At 38.3% G+C, this 24,148-nt stretch overlaps 1 protein-coding gene across 32 annotated transcripts in view; it reads right to left on the bottom strand.

Annotated features, from left to right (window-relative positions):
- Positions 1–24,148, bottom strand: part of TPX2 (TPX2 microtubule nucleation factor) — a 50,753-nt gene that overhangs the window by 4,696 nt on the left and 21,909 nt on the right. For 20 of the 32 annotated variants that reach the window (XR_014073786.1, XR_014073785.1, XM_081559489.1 and 17 more), the window contains 11 exons: positions 21,728–21,854; positions 17,837–17,965; positions 16,816–16,944; positions 14,710–14,831; positions 13,568–13,719; positions 11,985–12,156; positions 9,976–10,114; positions 9,099–9,315; positions 2,623–2,718; positions 832–1,008; positions 86–232 (listed from right to left, as the gene is read on the bottom strand). Coding sequence is in view for 30 of the 32 variants with exons in the window: in XM_081559489.1 (XP_081415615.1) it covers positions 86–232; positions 832–1,008; positions 2,623–2,718; positions 9,099–9,315; positions 9,976–10,114; positions 11,985–12,156; positions 13,568–13,719; positions 14,710–14,831; positions 16,816–16,944; positions 17,837–17,965; positions 21,728–21,854 (1,607 nt within the window). In the remaining 2 variants the exon portion in view is untranslated. The remainder of the gene's footprint in view (positions 1–85; positions 233–831; positions 1,009–2,622; positions 2,719–9,098; positions 9,316–9,975; positions 10,115–11,984; positions 12,157–13,567; positions 13,720–14,709; positions 14,832–16,815; positions 16,945–17,836; positions 17,966–21,727; positions 21,855–24,148) is intronic. The other 12 variants (XM_081559496.1, XM_081559495.1, XM_081559508.1 and 9 more) reach the window with 3 other exon arrangements.

Raw genomic sequence — 24,148 nt, 5'->3', positions numbered from 1 at the left:
GATGAAGCCTGGTGTAGCGGATCTACCTACTGTAACAAACCAATAGTCAAGCAATTCACATTTTAGCTGCTCTCCCCATCCCCACCTGGTGCTTCCAAGTCTGTGCCTTCAGGGCACCTCTTCTGTCAGTCTCCAAGCAGAATGGCTCAACCTGGGTGGTATTCTTCACCTTCTTTTCTGGCAGGTTAATGGTGTCAAAGTGAGGCAAAGGATGTGCCTTGAACTTGGGCACCTAATAGAAGAGAAAATGTAAGATTTAAGATAAGGCCTTTCTAGTCAGAAAGCCACAGCTGCTCCAGAATATTTGGATGAATCTGAAAAATATGAAAGGCGAGTTTTCAAACCAGTACGGTACAGAAGACTAATAGGCTCAAAAGGAAATCAAGGTTTTCCTCCCAATTTTGCCAATAACTAGCAGCATGATCATGGGCAAGTCACTTAACTTCCTTGTGCCAGAATGGTTATTTAAATTACTTGCCCTATTTATATTTCATAAGGTTCTTAGGGGGATCAAAGGAAGTTAATGATTATATAGTTAAAAGTACAACATAAGGAACTTCCCCGGTGGTCCAGTGGTTAACAACTGCCTTCCAATGCAGGAAACACGGGGAACTAACATGTCATGGTGCAACTAGAGAACCCATGTGCTCTGGAGCCCATGAACCACAACTAGAGAGTCCATGTGCTGCGATGAAGATCCCGCATGCCGTAACTAAGACCTGATGCGGCCAAATAAATACATTTTTTAAAAAGTGCAAGATAAAAGATTACCTTTGAGTGATTAAAGACTAGTATTAATATTGTGCTACTTATAGAAATGGAAACACCTACCTCTCCTTTCTGGAGTTCTTTTATTTTCTTCTCTTTCTGTAATTGACGTTCTTTGTCTCGGGAATCAAAAGAAAAAGGGCATACTTCCACAGTTCTCCCCACTGGGATCTGGGGCTTAAAAGGCATTCCAAAATATGGCACAGGTTGAGCTCTTATCACTACTGGCTCCTCCTCTTCCTAAGGGAAAACATTGCAGTTTAGAGACAAGACTTCTCACTCTCTTGCCTCCTGTGAATGTGAAGTCAGAAGACAATATATGAAAGAAGTCATTAAGGCAAGTCACTCAACTTCTCAGGTGTCTTAGCTTCCTTTTCTATCAAAGAGGGATACCTACCAACTAACCAACCTACCAACCATTTACTAACTCACAGGTGTGAGATCGTCATGAAAGCATTTGATAAACGAACACAATTAATTTTGAAGGATCTAAAATTTTTCACAGGAAGGTTGGAAAAACTAAATGAGCTCAAACAGTGTAAGTAAAATGAAGAACAGAAGCAAAGTACTAACCAAGCGTATACCTTGGCCTCTTCTTTGACCTAGCCTCCAGACTCCACTAAAACATGTGACTGGGAGTATTTCCAGTTGCCAAACCCAGAATAGGACCAAGTAAGTTGACTGGGTTCAAGCTGGTAACATAAGAGTACTGTGTATTCTAGTTTCAAATGAATCTATAAAAAGGTTTATGCTTGAGATATGCTATAAAATTACCCTAACTCTGGATATTTATAGATAAAAAGGGAGATGTAACAAGAAACTAGCCTGATCAATGACAGTTTATATATTCCAACTTCATGAACCATCACCACATAGTCACTTTAACACTTGGGTCAATGGAGATAGGACAGGGCAGATGTAACTATTTAGTGTGAATTTTAAAAAACCTTCACTGAATGATGACAATAGCTCAGGCAAAATAGAGTATAGGTCTTAAAAAAAGACTGATTTTCAATCCAATGGAAACAAACATAACTCGTTACAACCAGTTACCACTGAAAGCCAAAATGACTCATCATTGTCATTCAGTTGCTAAGCCATGTCCAACTCTTTGAGACCCCAAGAACTGCAGCACACCAGGCTTCCCTGTCTTTAACTGTGCCCCAGAGTTTGCTTAGATTCATGTCCACTGAGTTGGTGATGCCATCCAACCATATCATCCTCTGTTGCTCCCTTCTCCTCCTGCCCTCAATCTCCCCCAGCATCAGGGTCTTGTCCAATGTATCAGCTCTTTGTATCAGATGGCTGAAGTATTAGTTTCCACTTGAGCATCAGTCCTTCCAATGAATATTCAGGGTTGATTTCCTCTAGGACTGACTGGCTTGAACTCCTTGCTATCTAAGGGACTTTTAAGAGTCTTCTCCAGCACCAAAATTCTAAAGCATCAATTCTTCAGCACTCAGCTTTCTTTATGGTCCAACTCTCACATCCGTATATGACTACTGGAAAAACCATAGCTTTGACTAGACGGACCTTTGTTGGCAAAGAGCCTCATACACTTACTACTTTGTTCTTGGAAAAGCAAAAATAGATGATCAATTATTCGTACCCATTGCAGGCAAGAATGACTGCCTTTGAATTCCTCTCTGTTTAAGAAAGAGTAACACTTAGATTTGGAGAAGGGCATGGCAACTCTCTCCAGTATTCTTGCCTGGAGAAACCCATAAACAGAGGAGCCTAGTGGGCTACAGTCCATAGGATTGCAGAGTCGGACACAACTGAAGTGACTTAGCATGCACGCAATGCTTAGATTGATTATGCAGAAGGAGTAGAGATCCCATCCTAGGGAATCACCTCATCTTCTTTGGTGGGTATTCTGATTCTGTTCTTCAGAGCGAAGGCTGGTGACTTTGGAACAGTGATTGGAAGCTCTTTCTTTTCAGGAACACCCTGAAGGGAGTAAGCAACTCTGTTAGATATCCCAGAACAATCTCAACTAGGTTATGTGATGAAATTAATACCTTTCTTAGAAGTTCATGTATCAGAAATCAAAAAAGGCTAGGTGTTATTTATCCACCTAACACTGGTATGTATTAGTACTCCAAAGGTGGATTAACATGACAGAAGATCAACAAAAAACATAGTTTGAGTTGTATATTCAATAAAAAATAGAACTCATCAAATCTTTGATATTTTTGAAAAACACCACAAAATAAACTAACGTCAATATTTTATTGCTTCTCTCCCTTTTTATACCCCAATCCCTTAAAAACAAAATCAAAAAGGACTTCCAAATGTGGAAGAATGGACAGAATATGGTCCATTCTCCTAAACCTATTTCACATACATCTCTACAATAAGAACTTATATTTTAAAATGTTACCCTCAAAAGGTGAATGGAAAAAAGCACTGGGCAAGGTCTAGCTTAATTTCCTTTTGCCAAATAACTGGACAAAGAGCAAGAAGTTAACAAAGATATACAAGAGGCTTAATATCTAGAATTTTAGAAATGATATATAAAGTAAAATAAGGCATTTTTCACCTAAAAGACTGAGTAATACACTTCAAAGACTGATTAATACCAGTGTTGGTTGGCATGTGACGAGAAGTGGGCAGTCACATACAGTTGGGGGAGGTACAGGACACAAGCTGGTACAATCTTTAGGAATTAGCTATTAAACCTTTAAATGGTCATACTCTTTAACCCAATATTACACCCTAATATTTGATCTCTAGTTTAGTTTTTAGGTATATTTCAATATAACATTTTTAAAAAGAATAAAAACAACTGGTTAAATCCTTTCTTAAATTGTGGTACATATCCACACAATAGAATATTATACAGTCATCAAAAAGAATAAAATAAATCTTTATTACTGACATAGAACAGTATTCATAATATTGAGAGAGGAGGGACAAGTGGCTGAAACAAAAAATATTTTGTGTTTTTAAACTGTACATGTAGAAAGACAAATATATGATATCACTCACGTGGAATCAAAATTTTTTAAATAATATAAATGAACTTATTCACAAAAAAGAAACAGACTCACAGATCTCAAAAATAACTTATGGTTACCAAAGGGGAAATAGGGGCAGGGGGTGGGAGGTGGGCAGGGATAAATTAGGAGATTGGGATTAACACACACACTACTATAGATAAAACAGAAAATCAACAAGGACCTACTATATAGCACAGGGAACTCTACTCAATATTCTATAATAACCTACATGGGAAAAGAATCTAAAAAAAATGACTATGTGTATGTATATAACAGAATCACTTTGCTGTACATCTGAAACTCACACACTGTCAATCAACTATACCCCCCCAAAAATTTTAATAAGTCAAATTAAAAGATAAATGCACATACACTAAAATAAAATGTATATATAGTTAATCTAAGCATAGAAAATAAAATAAAATATGACACCAAACTGTCAACTCTCACATCTCTTTGAGAGCAGATTAAAAGAGGCATTTAATCTCTATATTCCTTAATTCTTATACATTCAACTCCTATGAAGATTTTCCTGCTTTGTGATTTCAGAACACTGCCAACATTTCAAATCCTTTTGGACTGAACTATGTGTATCATACTATGCATGTGATTCAAAACTAACATATTTTGGAAAGTTGTTCCCCAAGTATTTTCTAACTCTGCTAGTTTACCCTCTATCATGAATCTGGCAATCTCTAGGGCTGTTGTTCTACATAAAGTGTATGACCAGATCAATTTTAAAAATTCCAAAGGATTTAAGACATCCTCAGTAACTCCTTATTTGTTACACCCACATCCATATGCTTCCCCCATCAGCTCTCTATTCTACTTCTCTAACTCTTCAGTTATGCCATAGGCCACACTATCTATTGCCGGTACCATTCCACTAGCCCACTAACAGCTTTCAGCATCTCATCTCATTCTGCGAGTCCATCTTCTTATACAGTCAAAAGATCTGATCGTTACTTCCTGACTTAAAATTCTTTAATGGCTCCTAATGTATACTTACAACAGTATAACATATTCCTTAGCATGAAGGACAAGGTGCTTCATAATTTGGTACCCTGCCTGACTCTCCAGGCATGTCTCTTGTCCCTCTTTAGACATCATCTTTCAGCCACAATAAACTACTGGCAACTGCCAAAATTTAACACTGGTTCTCATCTCAATAACTTTGCCTATGCTCTCTCCGAAATGCTCCAGCTGCTGGAAGTATCTAATCTTTCTTTTCAAGCCTCCACTAAAGCATCTCCTCTCTTATAAAACCCGTCAATAGATCACTCCCTGAACCTACTGACCCCACTCTCCTTTGTACATAGTCTATTATGGTACATACAAAAACTTCACTGCAGGACTTCCCTTGTGGTCCAGTGGTTGAGAATCTGCCTGCCAATGCAGGGGACACAGGTTTGATCCCTGGTCTGGGATGATCCCACATGCCACAGGGTAACTAAGCCTATAGGCCACAACTAGTGATGAACTGGAGCTCCCCAGAGCCCGTGCACCACTAGAGAAGAGCCCCCATTCACATCAACTAGAGAAAGCCTGTGCACAGCAACAATAAATAAATTTATTAAAAAGAAGCCTTCATGGAGAAGGAAATGGCAACCCACTCCAGTATTCTTGCCTGGAAAAGTCCATGGACAGAGGAGCCTGGTGGGCTGCAGTCCATGGGGTTACATGACTGAGCACGCGTGCATGAGGGTGGAGGGAGATGGGTTGGTAGCAAGAAACTGGTAGAACTAAAAAAAAAAAAAAAGAAGAAGAAGAAGCCTTCATTGCACTTGTTGATTTAAGATATTCATCTCCTCCTACTATGAGTGCTTTGAGAGTGGCGACTGTTATTCCATCAATCCTTAATACCTAACCCAGATCTTGGCAAGTATAAGGCATTCAGTAAATGTTTCTTGAATGAATATTGTAAGCATGAATAACAGAATTTATACCTTGGACTTGAAGACTCTTGGACTCTACCTTGGGAGACTTCTTAATCCCAACAATGCTGCAACTGTGCCAAACATGTTTGGAATGTCTTTCTTGGAGTGGCCTTCAAAGCCAGTTTTAGGGCCATGCAAGGCAGTTGTTCCCTCTTTACTTTTAATTAAGCAATACTGTTTCCAGCTCTATTACTTCAGACTACTCTGAAGTTTTAATTCTGAATGACTTTAGACCAACTCCTAAAAGCTAATTAATCTTTAAAGTATCAAGACCTGGTATTGTTGAAGAGATCCAAAAAACTGCCACAACATCCAAGACAAGTGGCTTTTCCAAAATACTTTGTACACTATCAATCTTTGGAAAGAATACACACTCTCTCAAGGTGACCACTGTAAAGGGGAGCTTAAATCTGCTGTGAAAAGTTGTCACACACTCTCCAAAGAAAATCAGAATCACCAGTATAGTAAAATTTAATACAGAACTTGTAACCAGACTGACAAAAGTTTATGAAGTGGGTTTTCATCTAATGCTTACCAGAAAACAACAAAAATCTGTTGTTCTACATCCTGAACAGGTAGACACCAGCCTGGAGCTTGAACATTGCCAGGACAGGTGGAAATGGAAAGAACACTGAACAAGAAGTTAGAGGTCCGTTCTAGCCCATCTTCCATTCCCATCTGTATAACATGTCCTTGGTTTTTTTCTTTTCATAAAAATAATTGAAATAAATATCTGAGAACTCATTTAGTTCTAAAATAACTCCTCATTTCCTACCTTCCCCCCCCTCTGTCTGCATCCTCCCAGCAGAGATATGCATTTTAAAAGAAATCTCTAACAAGTAAGCCAGGAAAGAGATATATTTGATATGAGTGGGAACAATCCTCATATTACTTGGGGGAGAAGGAAAGGTGATTTATGAAAATCAACTTTGCAGCAACTATTTATCCATACCCCATCTCCACTGCAATCAAAGCCAATAGGGGGCTCATTCAGAAATAGAGATAAGGAAACTGGGTTTCTAGAAACAGAGAAAGCTTCTTGTTTTACTGTTTTAAATTGTTTTTAGTTCTAAGCTCCTTGAGGGCAGAGATACTGCCATTTGCATTCCTTTGCATTCTCTACAGCACCTACAAGAAGTAGTAATTGTTCAGGGAACATATGTTGATTAGTATTACTGTCCTTATTTGTTGACATGCCAATCTGCTCTTCCAGACTATGAAAGCTTTGAGGATGAAGGCTGTGCCTGATTCCATTTGAATTCCCAGTGTCTAACACAGGCTGATGTATTTCAGCTTGTATTGTCTCTCACACAGTTGTCCAATACCCCAGTGCCTATGCTATGCTTAGATGTTGGGGAAGCAGGAGTGAACAATACAGACAGACATGGTCCTTGCTATCTGGGAGCTCACATTCTAGTGGAGGAAAGAAAAGACAATGAAAAAGTAATAAACCAAATATTTCTTGATTTTCACAAGTGCTCTGAAGAAACCCAACAGAATATGGAGGAAGGATAATGGGGAAGCTCTGAAAGGAAGCTGAGGGAGGGTATTTCTAAAGAGGTGATAAATGGGTATAAGTGGGCAACATGGATGGATAAAAGACACATTTAGGAAAAGCAGCCTGGGATGGGATGTAAGGGGTGAGCATGTCTCCCTAAGGCAGATATGCCCCCAAGTGCCCTGGGACAAGTTATCAGGCCTGTCCCAGAGCAATTAGGAAATCACCATGAAGCAATGTTATCTCAGGGACTATGAAAGAATTTTTTTAAAGCCTGCTGGTCTCCCCAAGTCCCTAAAATATCACTGCTAAAATTACTCACTGGCCTCACTGATACCATATCCACCTCTGTGGAGCCCCAACTCCCCACTAGATGTCGGCACCAAGTTCACATTTCACACCCTGGAGCTCAAGGCTTTCATCACTCCACCTCGGCCCCAAGAGCCCTTTTCTCATCCCTGCCTCAAGGCCCATTGCTGCCCAAGCCCATCTCTCATCAGCCCCATTGTCTCCTTGCCACCTATCAACAAGTGGGAGAGTACAAGAAACGCTGTAAGGAAACGAGGAAAGAGAGCTTCAGCATTGAGGGGACACAGATGGAGACAAACAGTGGCAGACAGACAGCTGCACTCATGCTCTGGAGGCATGTTCTTCTGCTTTAAATAAGAGTCCAGCACCAAAAGTTAAGACACCTAACTTCAGTTCTGCCACCAACTTTTAAAAATGTTCCTATGGGCAAGCCACGTTCTTCGAAGAAAGCCCCCCTTTTCTAAAAAAATGAAGAGAGTAGAAGGAATAAATATCTCTATGACTCCTTCTATGCTTTGTTTTCTCTCGAATCCAAAAGTTGAAGTCCCTGGAAATTTCAGCAGGGAAAGAGCTGGAAACAAACTCAAAACTGCACTTGCCAGAATAAACAATAATAACAGCATTGTGAGGTAGAGAAACATAGTGTTTAAGGAGATGACAGGTTCAAATCCTGGTTCTGTATAATAGACACCTCTTAGCATCTCTTTGCTAATCTGAAAAGTAGGGATAAAAATAGAACCTATTTCTTAACAGTTGTTGTGAGAAATCAATAAGATAATCTGTATAAAATGCTGCACAATGTAAGCATGCAACGGTTATCACTATTAACAACACGACTGCTTACTCTATGTCAGACACTAAGGTCTTCATCGGGGCTCTCTAATCTATGCTGCACCTGACAAATCAAAACTCCAGGGTTGGGGCCCAGGAATCTGTTTATGTAACAAAATCCCAGAGGACTTGGAGACCCAGTTGATTTGGCAATGCCTACCCTACAGCATACCATATCAGTTCAGTAGCTTCTTATTTACTCACCTAGTGTTTTGCTGATCCGTTTATCCAGAACTCCCAACAATGCATTACCCAGTACAACACTACTTTATGATCTCACTTAACCAACTCCTAATGAACTCTAGTCACCCCCCCCCCCAACTTACCACTTCACCACAATATTTCCAAAGCACAACAAACTGCCAAACCAATTTCCTCAATCAGTGTTTCTAAAAATGGAGTTCAGGTAATACTGGTGATATTTAGGTAGGATGTAGATAGTTTTTTAAAAAATAATCACATATTTTCCAAAGAACCTTTGATTTTAAAAGGTACCTTCTATTTTAATACAAGAGCATGGACCTTTGAACCATATTACCTAAATTCATATCCCACCTCTGCCATTGGCTACTTTATGATCCCATACTGGACTTTAAGTGTCCTAAGAGCAAAATCCACCTCTGACATGTCTCTTTTTCACCCAGAGCTCCTAATATGATGTCCTGATCACAGTATCCAAACATGTGTGACTGGGTGGATATGTGGTTGTGAACATGACACTTCAACCTGCTCGCAGGGCTTCCCCACTCTTACCACAACATCTTCCAAGATCTTAGTAGGGCAGGGCCTGGAATGAAATTCATAGTGTTCCTCTTCCAATTTCTTCTTTGACTCCCGCTCCTGGATTCTTTTCTCAATTTCTAAATCAAAGCCAACAGGCTGAGTAGGTGGCTTCACAGGCGGTTTCTTAGGCAAGATGGGCCCACCTTCAAGAATTCTGGGATCAAGTTCCTGTGCTTTGAATTTGTATCTGTAAGGCAAGAGTTTAAGTGATAACCACAAAAAAAATTTTTTTAATAAAATGAAAACTAAACAACAAAGTAGGCCAAAACCAGGAAAAAAAAAAAAAGTAATCATTAAGATTATCCATCATGTGCAACAAAAATTCAACTCTCTCCATAGCCATTATCCCTGCCTTGAGAGCAAAGAAAAAACAAGACAGTCTAACATCCCCACCACTCTAAAGACTGGGGTTTCTCTTGTACTTCTTTTGAGAAAAGAAACTCCCCCTTCCCAAAAGAAGTACAAGAAAGGAGAAAGAAGGCTACAGGAGACAACCCCCAGACTTAACTCACATTAAATTCCAGTTCTCTCTACTGGTAACAGTTGTAACAATCCCTTGGGTAGCCATAAAAGGGTGAAGATTTACCTAAACCTCAAAGGGCACTCTTTATTGGAATCATAAATTCTCCCACCCCAATGTCTGATTATTTTTTTTTACCAGTTTACACTCCAGGACAGCTCCCTACTCCCACTTTCAATCCTTTCATCACAGAGGCAAGGCAGAGCCTGTAGCTCAAATACCATAATTCCCAAGGCAAGAAAAACAGTAACTGTCCCCCTTACAGAAGTGAAAAGGAAGCAGGCAGGTTCTAGGAACTCTTCCTCAAATACTGCCAGTGGAACTTACTGTTGCAGCTTCTCAAGCTCCTCGGCCTCCAGATCTGCTGCACTTTTGCAGGTCACAGGACGTGTACGATGTTTGGTTTGCAGCACTGGAGTCTGTGGGTCTCTGCATATTCTGACCACAGATTTGGAGGGTAACGGCACTGTAAACCAAGATCATAGACATTCACCTAGCTAAGACCCCGTTTACCTGTAGGTGCTGAATCAGCTAGGCAGCCCAGAGATGCTAAGCCACAGAGTGGCTGGCCCCTCACACTCAGCTCAGCTCACATCAGTCAGTCTGACAAACATTCAGTCCCTTCTCCCCTATCACTCTTTATTGAGAGGTGATGATAAAGGTAGCCTGTGGGTAAACTCTGCTATCATCTTCTGAATCTAAAATCCATTTGTGTCTGATGGATTTCTTACCACTGCAGAGGCCTGCTCTGCCTTTCTACTGACAGTGCCAATTATTTTGCATGTTATTGACAAATAAGATTTAAAATAAGGCATTTTTAAAGACCAAGTAATAATTTCCAATATTATGAACTCCTTAAAATCATCTATATCAAAACATCAAGACTATTTCCCACAGAAAGTCAAACAGAAAAAGTAAAAAAAAAGAAAAAAAAACTATGTCAAAGCACCAATATTAAGATCACCATCACCATTCACAGAAAATACTATTTATCTGGTCAGAAGCAACCTTGTCAATTTTCATAATTACCCAGAATGAATTTTCTAATTTAGACTTTACCATCTAACAATTGGAGATGGAAACCAAATCTACTTATTTTAGAAATAAGACAGGCTTCAAGTATACATATAACTATTATTGAGCTATAATAGTCCAAAATTTTAAATAAAAATTGCAGAAAATAATTTTTCTTTCTATTTGCTAGGACCAAGATTCTAAGAGCAGAAAACCAGACTCTAAGAGTCACATATTATTTGGAAAGTCATGGTTAATATTTACATTTCCATTAGAATAAAAAAGATTATTTTCATGATATAAAATTTGACAAATGGCTACTAGAACATAGTAACATTAGGAAATGCTGTCCTTAAAGGAACTAACTCCTCTGGCTACCTAAAAGAGCACTAAACAGTGCCTATGCAAAGGCAGGAAAAATTTAGAAACCTTCAAACAACCAGATTTTGCTTTATCCAGAACACTACCCTGTTGACAACTAGTTTACACCACACCTCCAATCCTCAAACTTCTTTTAGGAATTATTTTCATAAAGATAGACGTTATCAGATTAGCTTCCTCTCATCTGTTCACCACCAAATCTACAAACTAACCAACATTTGCACTCATTGCTCTCTTCTACTCCCCTTTCAAAGAACAATCACCCGACTCGTGCTAAGTATCCCTCTCCTACCTGCACAGGTTCTTAACCATTGGTTATCTCTTTTCTCTCCTGTATTTCCCTGCCTGGACTTCTCAGCACACAGCCCTGCTCTCTCTATCTCACACTTCCTTTGATTCTTACATTTCCTTCCATGTTCACAGCACGCACAATAATCTGTGATGACCTGTTTATCCCTCTCGCTGAGTTACACACTTGATGTTGAGTAGCACCAAGTCTGTTTTGCTCACTTCTATACTGCCTACATCACACAGAGTGTCTGCTTTGTAGTAGTCAACATTTACTGAGCCAATGAACAAAAAGCACACAACATTAAGTGAATAGAAAGCTTTCATTTTCTACAGGTAAATGTGTACCTTGACACATGGCAAAGATAACCTTGATGTGTCATGACCTTAGTTGATGTCTCACGTTACCTTAATTCCCCTCAGCCAATTACTGACCAGGAGGATCAAGGTGGTTGATGGGTGTTAAGTGGACAGATAGCTAAGTGGTTTGAGACATGTTCAACTATGGGTACATTTGTTGTCTGCATACAATATATGCCATGCTTTAGTTCAAAAACTAGGATTTCAACTAAAGACAAATTTGTACCTAAGATGCAAGCAAAGGGAATTCTAGGGGAGGCTCCGGCCAGGTATGATACTGTAAAGAAACTTACTAATATCATCCTTCCTGTTCCTCAGGTGGTATCTGGTAGGGGTTCGTTTATGGAATGCTTCGACCTGCTGTGCAAGGGGAACATACGTAGAAGCCGTCTCATCAAATGTTCTTTTCTTTCCTTGTGACAGGTTGAAAGGCATAACAATGGTGCATCCCTTAGTCACTCGGGCCTGAAAACAAAGAATTCATTCCCTAAATGGAATGTTGTGGAAGAGTTCAGATACACCACAAGTCTCAAACTCAGCACAGAGGATCAAAAGGAAAATAATCCATGGAAAGCCAAGATTATTCTTCTTCTTAAGTTGTCAGTCCTTGAGCATGGGTTACAATCTGTATACTCCCATCTTTTAAAAAGGGGGAGAAAGCATCCAGCACTTAACAAATTGTCTATTCTGTACATAAGGTGATTTTTCCCAAGCATGTTCATGTTTTGAAGCAATCAAGAGCAAGTTTTCTTAGAATTAGAAGGGGGAAAAAGCTGTACAGGTATCCCACCCTGAGTCATTTAAAAATTTTAACTGGGCTTCTGGATCTGCTCAGGCAGCTGTCTGAATCAAATTCTCTTCTCATATCCTAACCCAAAACTGACTAATGAAGAAGTCTACTCCTTGGGTCATTAATTTTTATAAAATTAGTTTCTGACTAGAAGTAAAACTCAAGGACCTACATCTCAAAGGAAGAAGCACAACTCCAGGATTTAAGTCTGCAAAGGACTGACTTAAACAAGTAATGATGATGGACTTCCCTGGTGGTACAGTGGATAATGCCAATGCAGGGAACCTGAGTTTGATCTCTGGTCTGGGAAGATTTCACATGTTGCAGAGCAACCACAACTACTGAAACCTGTGCATACTAGGGCCCAAGAGCCCCAGCTACTGAGCCCATGTACCGCAACTACTGAAGCCCGTATGCCTAGAGCCTACGCTCTGCAACAAGAGAAGCTACTGCAATGAGAAGCTCATGCACCACAACAAAGAGTAACCCCCGCTCGCCACAACTAGATAAAGCCCGCACACAATGATAAAGATCCAGTGCAACCAAAAATTCATTGATTTTTTTAAAAAGAGATTAACCTACTTAAAAAAAAAAGTGATGATGATGACTGCAAATGCAAGTAGAAATTCTTAGTGCTAGATTTTTTACTTAGGATTATTACTGCTTTTGTTAGTGTTCTGGTAACAAACAAAACTGCATAGGATTTGAGTGGTCTGCCCCAACTTGACTTTCCCCGTAAGCCCATTATATTTTGCACAAAACTTTGCAGACACAAGATTTTTTTAAAAAAATTTTCAATAGCACAAGCTGTAACAAGCCTGTACCTACAATTTGCCACATGTAATTCTATGTGTTTTATGTTCATTCTCAATTCAGTTTTCACAGCAATTTATAAGATGCTTCCCAAAGACAGTGATTTATTCAAGATTACACAGCTAACAGGGGGCAAAGTAAGGATTTAGATCTATCGTAACTCAAAAACACATGCTTCTCTCAGTTACATTACTACAAGTAGTGACTACAAATACTACACCAGAATCTTCACTGAATAACTAACAAGAATATTGATCTAGTCAGTCAACTTACAGGAGATGGAGGATGCTTTCGCAGTTCCGATGTAAAGTTCACTTCCTTATACTCCTCCTGGTTTTTAGGATGCTGTTTGATCCGCTCATCTGTGCGGAAGTGGAAGTCAACTGATTTGGTTACCTGGCTCACTGATTTCTTCACAGGTTGCCCTGAGTAAAAAGTACAGAAAAACATACAGGTAACACTAAGAATACAGAACATACATAGAGTAAGTCCCTTTTGATTCAGTCCTTTTGGTATTTCTATTACCATGGATCTAACTTTGTTTACTCTCTGCATGTAACCCAACTTGAAACAGTCCTCAAGGACACCAATATATGTGCCTTATTCATTTAGTACTACTGAGTTTGAGGCCCTTCAGTCAGATGCAAATTTGTAATAAGGTAGCAGAGGGGAGAAGAATCCCATCTCCCAGGTGTGTTCACAGCTCTGGAGACAGAGAGAAACTGGAATACTTTTGACAAGAAAAGCTATGAAATGACTTTAGAAACACACTTAACTAAGCATCTCTAAGAGGGAGACTCCATAAACTCCAAAGATGCTTTTCAACCCAGTGAGCAGAGCTTTACAGCTTTGACTTCACCAATATAATTATGCTAAAGCAAAGCAGAACTCTGATCCCTTCAGCTCCCTCAGTCACACTTTCCTCCCCAGCTACAAGTAGATTCACTCAACTTTCTTCTCCTCTGCCAAGGATAAAACAGAAAAAAAAAAAAATTGGTCTGTCCAACTGCTCTATCTCCTGTCTTAATCCTAGTTCCTTCTTTTTCTAATACAAAGTAAAAGAATTAGGAGGAAAAAAGAAGGAGAGATTAATTCTACTTGGGAAAATGAGGTAAGGACTCATGGAAAAGACCTCAAAAGATGGGTGTGAAAAAAAAAAGATGGGTGTGACTTCTACAGTTAGAGATGGAGAGGAATGACAGCATACTCTAAGAAAGGACCAAGGTATATAAAACATTCTAGGGAATGATAATTGGGATATGAATGGTACCCATGTCCAGCCTCCTAAAGATACGTATCTTTTTATGCTGATTACTGACCAAGAAAGACATTTTTGCTTTTGAGACTTTAAAAACTCTACCAAGGTTATGAGAAGCACCACCTCATAAATCAGACTCGATCAGAACCAAACTGACCTGCTCCTGCAAGAGCAAACTTTTTGAATTCTTCATTCCTTTTCCGCATCTCTACCACTTCCTGCTGCATTTTCACTCTCTTCTCCAACTCTTGCTCCTCAGTACTTTTTAGAATCTTCTGCCTAAAGGGCAAATAAGTAAAGGAGATGAAAGAGGAGAGGAGAAAAAGATTCAATGGTAAAAAACATCTAAAGGCATTATATAGATTAGATTTTTAACCTGGGATAAAATAAGCATAAAAACCAAAAAGTATTATCCAAGAAATCAATATTAGCTTAGATAACACTATAAAAAAAAAAGATGCAAAATTTATTCCAAAATATTGAAAAAATTTCAGAAAAAAAGTTAAAACAGACTATAGAGGATTTTACAAAATATCCAAAGTTGATTGTATAATGATTAACTTTCATGCCACAAGAAAAACTAAAAAACTAGTAGTAATATTTTCAATAAACACAGCAAAAGGTTAATATACATAAAATATATACTATGATAAAGAGAAAAGCCTTAGGAGTAAAGCCAACCAGAGCCCAAACCACAACCCTGCTGTTTCATTTCCTTCCTATGTGATCCTGAGAAAACTATTTAACCTCTATGAACCTGTGTTCCCCGAGGTAAATGGGTAATACAAATACTTGTTTTCACGGAATACTTGTGACTATTAAAAACCAGACAGTTTCTGAAATAATTGACATAGCATAAGTTCAATTTAAAGTAGCCAAAAAACAATAATAAAGTAGTCATTCTTAGTAATGAAAACATCACTAAGACCACTTACAGATAAAAGGAAACAACTTTGGAAAAGATGTTTACAGCAACAGTAATACAATCCTGTTAGCAAACAAATAAAAATTAAAATAATTTGATGCCATCAACATTATATCAGTTAAATTTGAAACAATTTTTAAAGTAAAAAGTTCAATACAGGTGAGACTACAAGGAAATAAAATATTCAACATTGATGGCACTAAAAATTCACACATTCATTTCAGAAATAAAACTGACAATAAATATCAATGGCCATAAAAAGGATCATACTCATAGACCAAGGAATTTCTCTTTCCTTATCTTGAGGAGACTACTCAAAGAAAAGAATCTCTCTATAAAGATGTTCACTGATTCCTTGTAACTGAAAAATTTGAAACAGCATTTTTAACAGGAAATAATTAATATAAAGAATGTTAACCATCTACCAAAAGGAAGGATAAATGTGAAGATTTTGTAGCAGTACAGAAAATAAGAGTTTCATAGTGAGTGAATACGGAGAAGGCACTGGCGACCCACTCCAGTACTCTTGCCTGGAAAATCCCATGGACGGAGGAGCCTGGTAGGCTGCAGTCCATGGGGTCACTAAGAGTCGGACACGACTGAGCAACTTCACTTTCACTTTTCACTTTCACGCATTGGAGAAGGAAATGGCAATCCACTCCAGTGTTCTTGTCTGAAGAATCCCAGGGACGGCGGAGCCCGGTGGGCTGCTGTCTATGGGCTCGCACAGAGTCAGATACGACTGAAGCGACTTAGCAGCAGCAGCAGCAGTGAGTGAATAAAGCAGAATCCAAAGACTGCTTATATACTGACTGTAAAAATAGGTATTTTACTTGAGTAAAGTCCAGAATGGAGCTTGACAAAGTAAATACTGTTCAATTTAGGTAATTGGCCACCTGATGTGAAGAGAGAACTCAGAGGGAAGACCCTGATGCTGGGAAAGACTGAAGGCAGGAGGAGGACACAACAGAGGATGAGATAGTTGGATAGCATCACCAATTCCATGGACGTGAGTTTGGGCAAGCTCCAGGAGACTGTGAAGGACAGGGAAGCCTGGCAAGCTGCAGTTCATGGAGTCGCAAACAGTCAGACATGACTGAGCGACTGAACAAGAACCTTTACTAATTTTTTTCTTTTATATTTCTTTTACATTTGTTTTAATAGTTTATTTTTTTCAATGTATAAAACTCAAGCACCCACCAGGACATAAACAATGTACCTTACCATGGTGACAGCCTTTAGAGTTTCCCAGACTCCATGTGCTTCAAACAGACTGTAGTGGTACACATTTGTAATTTTACTCTGACTCTAAAGCTGAAATTCAGAAAAGTATCATACCTTACAGGTGGGATACAAGGTGTAGTATGTCTGCCTTTGGCTTTTTCTGGGGAAGATTCATTCTTTTCAGAAATATCTTGACGAACATTGCCTTCTTCCTCTTCTTCTAACTTCTTTTTATTGTGAGAGCTTGAGTTGAAAAGGACAAAAAATATCTCAATCCCCTACAGCATACAAATATCTCAATCTCCTCCCCAGATCTACCACACATGGCTTAAGTTTTGTCATTCTTTAGGACAACAGCCATACTTCAAAAGCCAAGATTCTTCCAATAGTATCATCAGTTTATATGTACCAATAGCTACAACAAGCAAACTTTGAGAATACCAACAGAAGTCACGTGAGGGTTGTCTCGTGATGGTTCAGAAAGGTGGAAAGAGATTCCAACTGCTCATCATCAAATGAACAAATGCAAGACAGTTTCCTTCCCAAAATTTATGTCACTTTCTTTCTTATTAACAGAACTCTAACTTTGTTTGGGGCAGCCAACATATGAAGGTAAAAGTATCGTACTTGCTTCAACAGTCTCTACTGCAACTAGAGGGGATCTAAGTTACAGTTCAGTCAACTAATGTATAAACATAAGCATTACTGGAAAATATTTTACTTTCCTATTATGGATGCTACCCCTCTTTCTTCATCACACCCTTCTTCTCTCGAACATGGATATGATACCTAGAGATAGAGAAGCTATCGTAATAATGAGACAACAAGCACAAGGAAGAAGCTAAGAAACACAGAGCAGCCACTCTGAGCATCAAGTATGGGGGGAAAAACCCCACTAAGACTCAGAAATGTCACCGAACCAAAGCTAGCAGCAAACTACTTTCAGAATTCTACGAAGCAAGTAAATCACTGTTCTTTAAACTTCTCTGATTAAATTGGCTACCATATTACCGTCAACAAAACACACTCCTAAGTGACAAAAATAAGAACAAGTGCCACGTATTCTGCTTGCTATTACCATAGGAGCAAACAGGGGTAAAATCTATGCCAACTGACAGAAGCTGTGGCTACTTACACTTTCATTTTTTTGGAGGGTGGAAATTCATTGATGATTACAGGAGTAGCACATCTCTTGGCTTTCATTTTTACATGATGCTTTTCTTTCTGTTCCAAATTCTTCTGAGCAGAGAGTCTGAGAGATCTTCTATGGTAGAAGAATTGACAAAACTTATCTGTAGTGAATAAATCTACTAGATATGCTGCAGAAATGTGAAAATATCTCAAACTACAAAGGCTGTTTTTACAAACTACAAAAATGGTATTATTTCCACTCTAAAAATCTAATGTCTGATTGACGGCTTTTGAAAATTCACCATAAAATGTTGGTACTTTAAGTGCATTGGTATTTGTAAATCAAACCTCAATAAAGTTGATTCAATTTTGTAAAAAGGCACTGGTACAACTCCCTCCTTTTGAAGATATGAGTAAATGTAAAAAAAAAAAGATGAGGTGACTTGACCCTGTTATACAGTTAACTAATCAGACCTCAAGTTAGAAAGAAGATCTTCCGTAAATTTACTAAAGTGTTTATTTTCTCCTCTTTCTTTTAGTCATGACCCCCTATTTTTCTTAAACTATGTAACACAACAAAAAGTACACAAAAACCAAGTTAAGTTAATGATTACAAAGTGGAGACTCATGAAATCACCACTTAGACTAAGAAACAAAACACTGGCAGCAGGTGCTATCTTGACTTTTATAGTAATGATTACTTTGGCTTTATCTTTTTGCCATATAAACACACATTCCATAAACGTAGTATGTTGGTTTGAAAAGAAAACGAAAACTTTATACATTTTTTCTGTCTTGCTTTCTGTCTCAACATTATGTTTGTGAGATTCAACCACATTTATTCATGGAGTTCTAATTCAGGAATTTTCAATGCTCTATAACATTCATTATAGGAACATACCACTATTTATCCAGTCAACTGTTGATTCTCACATATATCTCCTGATGTACACATTGTTGTTGTAAGATTGCTAGGTCACAGTACATTGGTTTATTAACTAAAGTTATTTTCCAAGGTGCTTTTACCAATTTATACTTACACTGGCAAATTTATAAGTGTCTGTATTGCTCTACATTCTCCTAAACACTTAGTATTGTCAGATGACTTAATTTTAGTCATACAAATTGGTATATATTAATCATAGAGCCTCACTGTGGTTTTAGTTTGCTTTTCCCAGGGAGATTGAGCACCTTTTCACATGTTTATTGGCCATTTGGTTATCACCTTTCATTAAGTACTAGTTAAGTCTCTTGGTTGTTTTCTACTGCATTGTGAATCATTTTCTAACTGATTAGTAGGAATTCTTTATATATTGTGACTATGAGCCCGTTGTAGGTTTTAAGTGTTACAAATACCTCCTGCCAATCGAGGGGTTGGCTTCTCACTCCTTTTTTTTTGAGGGGGTGGGGGGTGGGGCTTCTCACTCTTTATGGTATTATTTGATTAGACAGTAAGTTCAAAAAGCACTTCTTCCCAAAAAGCATGTCAGTGCTTTTCTGTGTGGATTCTATTTAAGAAATCTTTCCCTATTCCAAGGTCATGAAGATATTCTCCTGTATTTCCTTACTTGAGCTGTGTTTTCACATTGAGATCTACAATTCACCTAGTACTGACTGTTTCATATGGAGTGAGATAGATGACAACTCTCATTTTGTTCTATTTGGCTATCCATTGTCCAATCATTGTTTACTGAAGGGGGAAAAATAAAAACACCCTCTCCTCATAGACATGCAGTACCACTTTTGTATATATTGTGTCCATATATGAGAGAGTAAGCTTCTATATGATTCCATTGGTCTCATCACTGGGCAATACCCAAATTAATACAAACCATTCATTATTGTAGCTTTATACTATGACTTGCTATCTACAAAATACTTTAAAAGTATTTTGACTACTCTTGGACCTTTGCATTTCTGTATAACTTTTAGCATTAACTTATCAATATCCAAAATGAAAACCTTTGGGACTTTTGTAGAAATCACATTGAATCTATAGGTCGGGTAAGGAAACTTGATATTTATAGTATTGAGTCTCTCAAAGCATTAACATGGGGGCTTCTCTGGTGTCTCAGTGGTAAAGAATCTGCCGGTCAATGCAGCAGCCAAGGATTCAATCCCTGACTTGGAAAGATTCCACATGCTGCAGATTAATAGGCTCATGAGCCACAACTATTGAGCCTGTGCTGCAGAGCCCAGGAACCACAACTACTGAGTCCACGTGCTACAACTACTAAAGCCCACGTGCCTAGAGCCTATGGTCTGCAACAAGAGAAGCCTGCACCACAACTAGAGTAGCCTCCACTTGCTGCAATCAGAGAAAAGTCCACACAGCAAAGACAACTAAGCACAGCCAAAGTAAATAAAACATGAATGTAGTATGTCCTGTCATTTATTTAGATCTTGTTTAATTTTTCTCAACACTCTCTTAAGATTTATTAGTATATATTCAAATTTTTATGAATGCATAGAGTACCTAATTTAAAAATCTTTATCACAGAGAATTTAAAGCATATTAAAAATGAAGACTAATATAAACAACCAAATAGGTACTCATCATTCAGCTTTAAAAATTACAAACTTATAAAAAAAAAATTACCAACTTATAGCCAATCACATTGTCAACTTTCTTTTCATCTACCCATCTTAAGATTTTGAAGCAAATCCCAAATTTCATATCTTTCACCTGCAAGTATTTTCATATTAATCTCTAAAGGGACTCATAAAAACAAAAATATGGAGTAATGTGAAGTACATTTATCATGCAAATCTTCTTGCATATTATTACAAAATGTACACAATATACAAAAATATGACTCTGAGTGCACTGGAAAGTGACCAAAAGCAGGCAGAAAACAGGAATATTTATCCATGAATAGCAACTACACAAGTTAAGAGTTATGAGTTTTTTGCCTGCAGGCATGCCCCAAACGTGGCAGCTCCAGCAGCAGAAAACTCTCCTCTCACTGGCTTTAGATAACAGAAGATAGAATTCAGGCCGGTACAGGAGCTAGAAACCTAGGAGGAAAGTCCCAGAAGAAAAAGAGCTACAAAAAAGGTGTCACTCAAAATCTGAGCCAAAACTGCACAAATTTCCTGTTACTATATATGCTAACTATGTGTATTTAGGGGAGACCAAACATGCCCAGTGAAGAAAGCAGAAACTGGTGAGGTGTCCACCCTTCAAAGACAAGCGCACTAGGTAAGACTGGTGAGTTGCTGGGTCTCTTTGATTCAGCGCATTACCCAGTGTGCATACAGTACAACAGCACATGACTAAAGTCTGACTGGCTTGAGGTATCCGAAGCAAAGCAGCTGGAAATTTAGAGGCAAAACTCCAGAAGCAAGAGAACCACACAGAGGATGAAAACTTAAGCCTGAGTATAAACTCTACTTGGTTTGGCTGACCACTAAGATTTTCAGGCACAGGGGAGACTCCAAGAAGCCAGATTTAAAAAGCAATTATATATGTAGATATATGAATGGCCAGAAACCACATGAAAATGATCAACATCATTAGTCATCAAGAAAATGCAAATTATAAACACAATGAAATATCAGTAAAAAGACTGATAATACCAAGTGTTCTCCAAGATATGGAGCAACTGATACTCTCATACTATCCTGCTTATGGAAATGTAAAATGGTACAGTCACTTTGGAAAAATTCTGGCTGTTTCTTATAAACAGTTTGAATCCTGTCTCTGAAATAAATCTGCTCTCAACAAGCAACTTTAGCACCTCTGAGCCCTTATCTATAAAATAAGTATATTACCTACAACTCATTAATGTTATAAAGATTAAATAAGGTAACATGAAAAGTCGAATGTACTATGGGACACAAAACCCTTCTCTGAACATTATTAATATAACCACCACTTTTGAACACCTCTTACCTCTGAGGCTGAGCTAGAATATTCCTTGATGTGGTTCCTTTGACTTTCATAGAAGGACATTCATTTGATGGAATGGACTCTTCCACCAGATTTTCTTTTTCTGCCTGTGTGTTGTAAGTATTATCAACTGCAAGAGAACAAAAGCTAGTCTGTACTCAAATCCCAAGGAAATACATGTCTGTATATACATATGACTTAATACAGAATTCTAGATTGAAGTGTGTGTGTGTGTGTGTGTGTGTGTGTGTCCCTCCTAAGCAGTGGAACCTTTTGTTCCAGTGGAATCTTATGCAGAAGACCAATTTATAAAAGCTACTTTAGTTGAAGCAGAAATGAAATATCCAGGGCCCTGCCTATTTACTAGCCTAAGGCACCTCAGAAAAAAGTGTCCCAAACCCCTCATGACACTTTGTTTTATTATTTATTTATCTGGCTGCACTGAGTCTTAGTTACAGCATGTGGAATTGCTGACCGTTGTTGTGGCATGTGGGATCTTTAGTTGTGGCATGCGAACTCTTAGTTGCAACATGCGGAATCTGGTTCCCTGACCAGGGATCAAACCTGGCCATCCTGCACTGAGACCAGAGTCTTAGCCATCAGACCACCAAGGAAGTCCCTCTCATGACACTTCAAAAAGATAAAAATTCTGAAAGCTTCTGTGAGAAAATGAAATCACTTAAGTAAGGAAAACAGGATAAGCTGAATTCCTCATCAGCAACAAAGGATGATAAAAGATAATGGAACAGTGCCTTCAGAGAAGTCAGGAAAAAAAAATCTTTTAAACTGCAATTCTATATTAAGTCCAATTTTCAATAGTAAACAAAGGTGGAACAATGACATTTTCAGACATATGAGAACTCAAAGTTCTCTTCCTGCACCTTATCTTAGGAAGCTCCCTGAAGACGTACCCCTGCCTAATGAAGTACAAATGAAAGAATATAAGAAAGAGGACATAAGACCCAGGAAACAAGACACTAAGAAGAAACTAAGAAAAATAATGCCATCCTCAAATAAAGCAGTGTAACTTCCAAGGATCATTGTTCAATATGTAGGAAGCTCAAATATGACAAAATTTTAAGTAATTGATAAAGTTTAAAGAATCTACCTGACCCTGGTGTCAAGATCACCTTTATGTGGTCAAGACACTGTGACAAATAACACCAAGAAGAACCAAGAAGAAATGTAGCTGCATCACAGTAACTGACCTGGCATTGAGTAATATTTACATAATCAAAATAATGTAAATATTTCTGTAGTAATCATATGACCAGACATTATAAATACAACCCCCAAATCAATTTAAAACAATAAGAGTTTTAAAATGTAGCATCTAAGAAAAGGGACTGTGTATGGGGTGGGAAGAGGAAGGAAATATTTTATCAAAGTATTCTGATGTTACTATGGACATCATAAAACAGAAGCAGAAAAAAAATGCTGAGAATAATGAGAAAGAAACAATCAAGTAAAAGCTTCATGGAAAAAACAGCATTTGATAGTACAGCTTATGAATTGAGCCTTGATTAAAGAACACTTCAACCAGATGACAGGGAAAAAAAGTCAGGCCAAGAAAACACATTTCACACAATATTTACTCCAGAGAACAATTATTTAGCTCATTTTTTTCTGGAGGGGAGAAAAAGACAGAAAAAAAAAATAGTATGCTATGTCAAAGCTTCAATAGAGGCTGTTACCCAATTAAAAGACACAGATGATTACATTTTAAAAAAGACCTAACTGTATGCTGCCTGTAAAAAACACATTTATAATAATCATGAAAGTGAAAGTGTGAGTCGCTCAGTTTGTCCAATTCTTTGCAACCCCATGGACTGTAGCCCGCCAGGCTCCTCTGTCCATGGAATTCTCCAGGCAAGAATATTGGAGAGGGTAGCCATTCCCTTCTCCAAGGGATCTTCCTAACCCAGGGATTGAACCCAGGTCTCCCACATTGCAGGAGGATTCTTTACCATCTGAGCCACCAGGGAAGCCCAAGAATACTGGAGTGGGTAGCCTATCCCTTCTCCAGGGTATCTTCCCAGCCCAGGAATCAAATCAGGGTCTCCTGCATTGCATGTGGATTCTTTACTAGCTGAGCTACCAGGGAAGCCTGCCCATAAAGCTATCCACTGACTTTTCAGTAAGCATATGTTAGACAGCAATCATAAGGGGAGGAGAGTACAAATTTAGGACTGTTAAAATGCATCTGAAATTATGAGATAAGCAACATAAAATTATTATGGAGATACAGATACATAAATACATATATATAAACCTCATGGTAATCACAAACCAAAAACATCTATAATAGATATACAGACACAGGAGAAGGCAATGGCACTCCACTCCAGTACTCTTGCCTGGGAAACCCCATGGACAGAGGAGCCTGGTGGGCTGCAGCCCATGGGGTCTCGAAGAGTTGGACAT

This window comes from Giraffa tippelskirchi, chromosome 13, assembly GCF_054371585.1.
Source record: "Giraffa tippelskirchi isolate mGirTip1 chromosome 13, T2T-mGirTip1v1.2.pri, whole genome shotgun sequence".
Lineage (NCBI taxonomy): Eukaryota > Metazoa > Chordata > Mammalia > Artiodactyla > Giraffidae > Giraffa > Giraffa tippelskirchi.
This window is presented reverse-complemented; position numbering and strand designations above follow the sequence as displayed.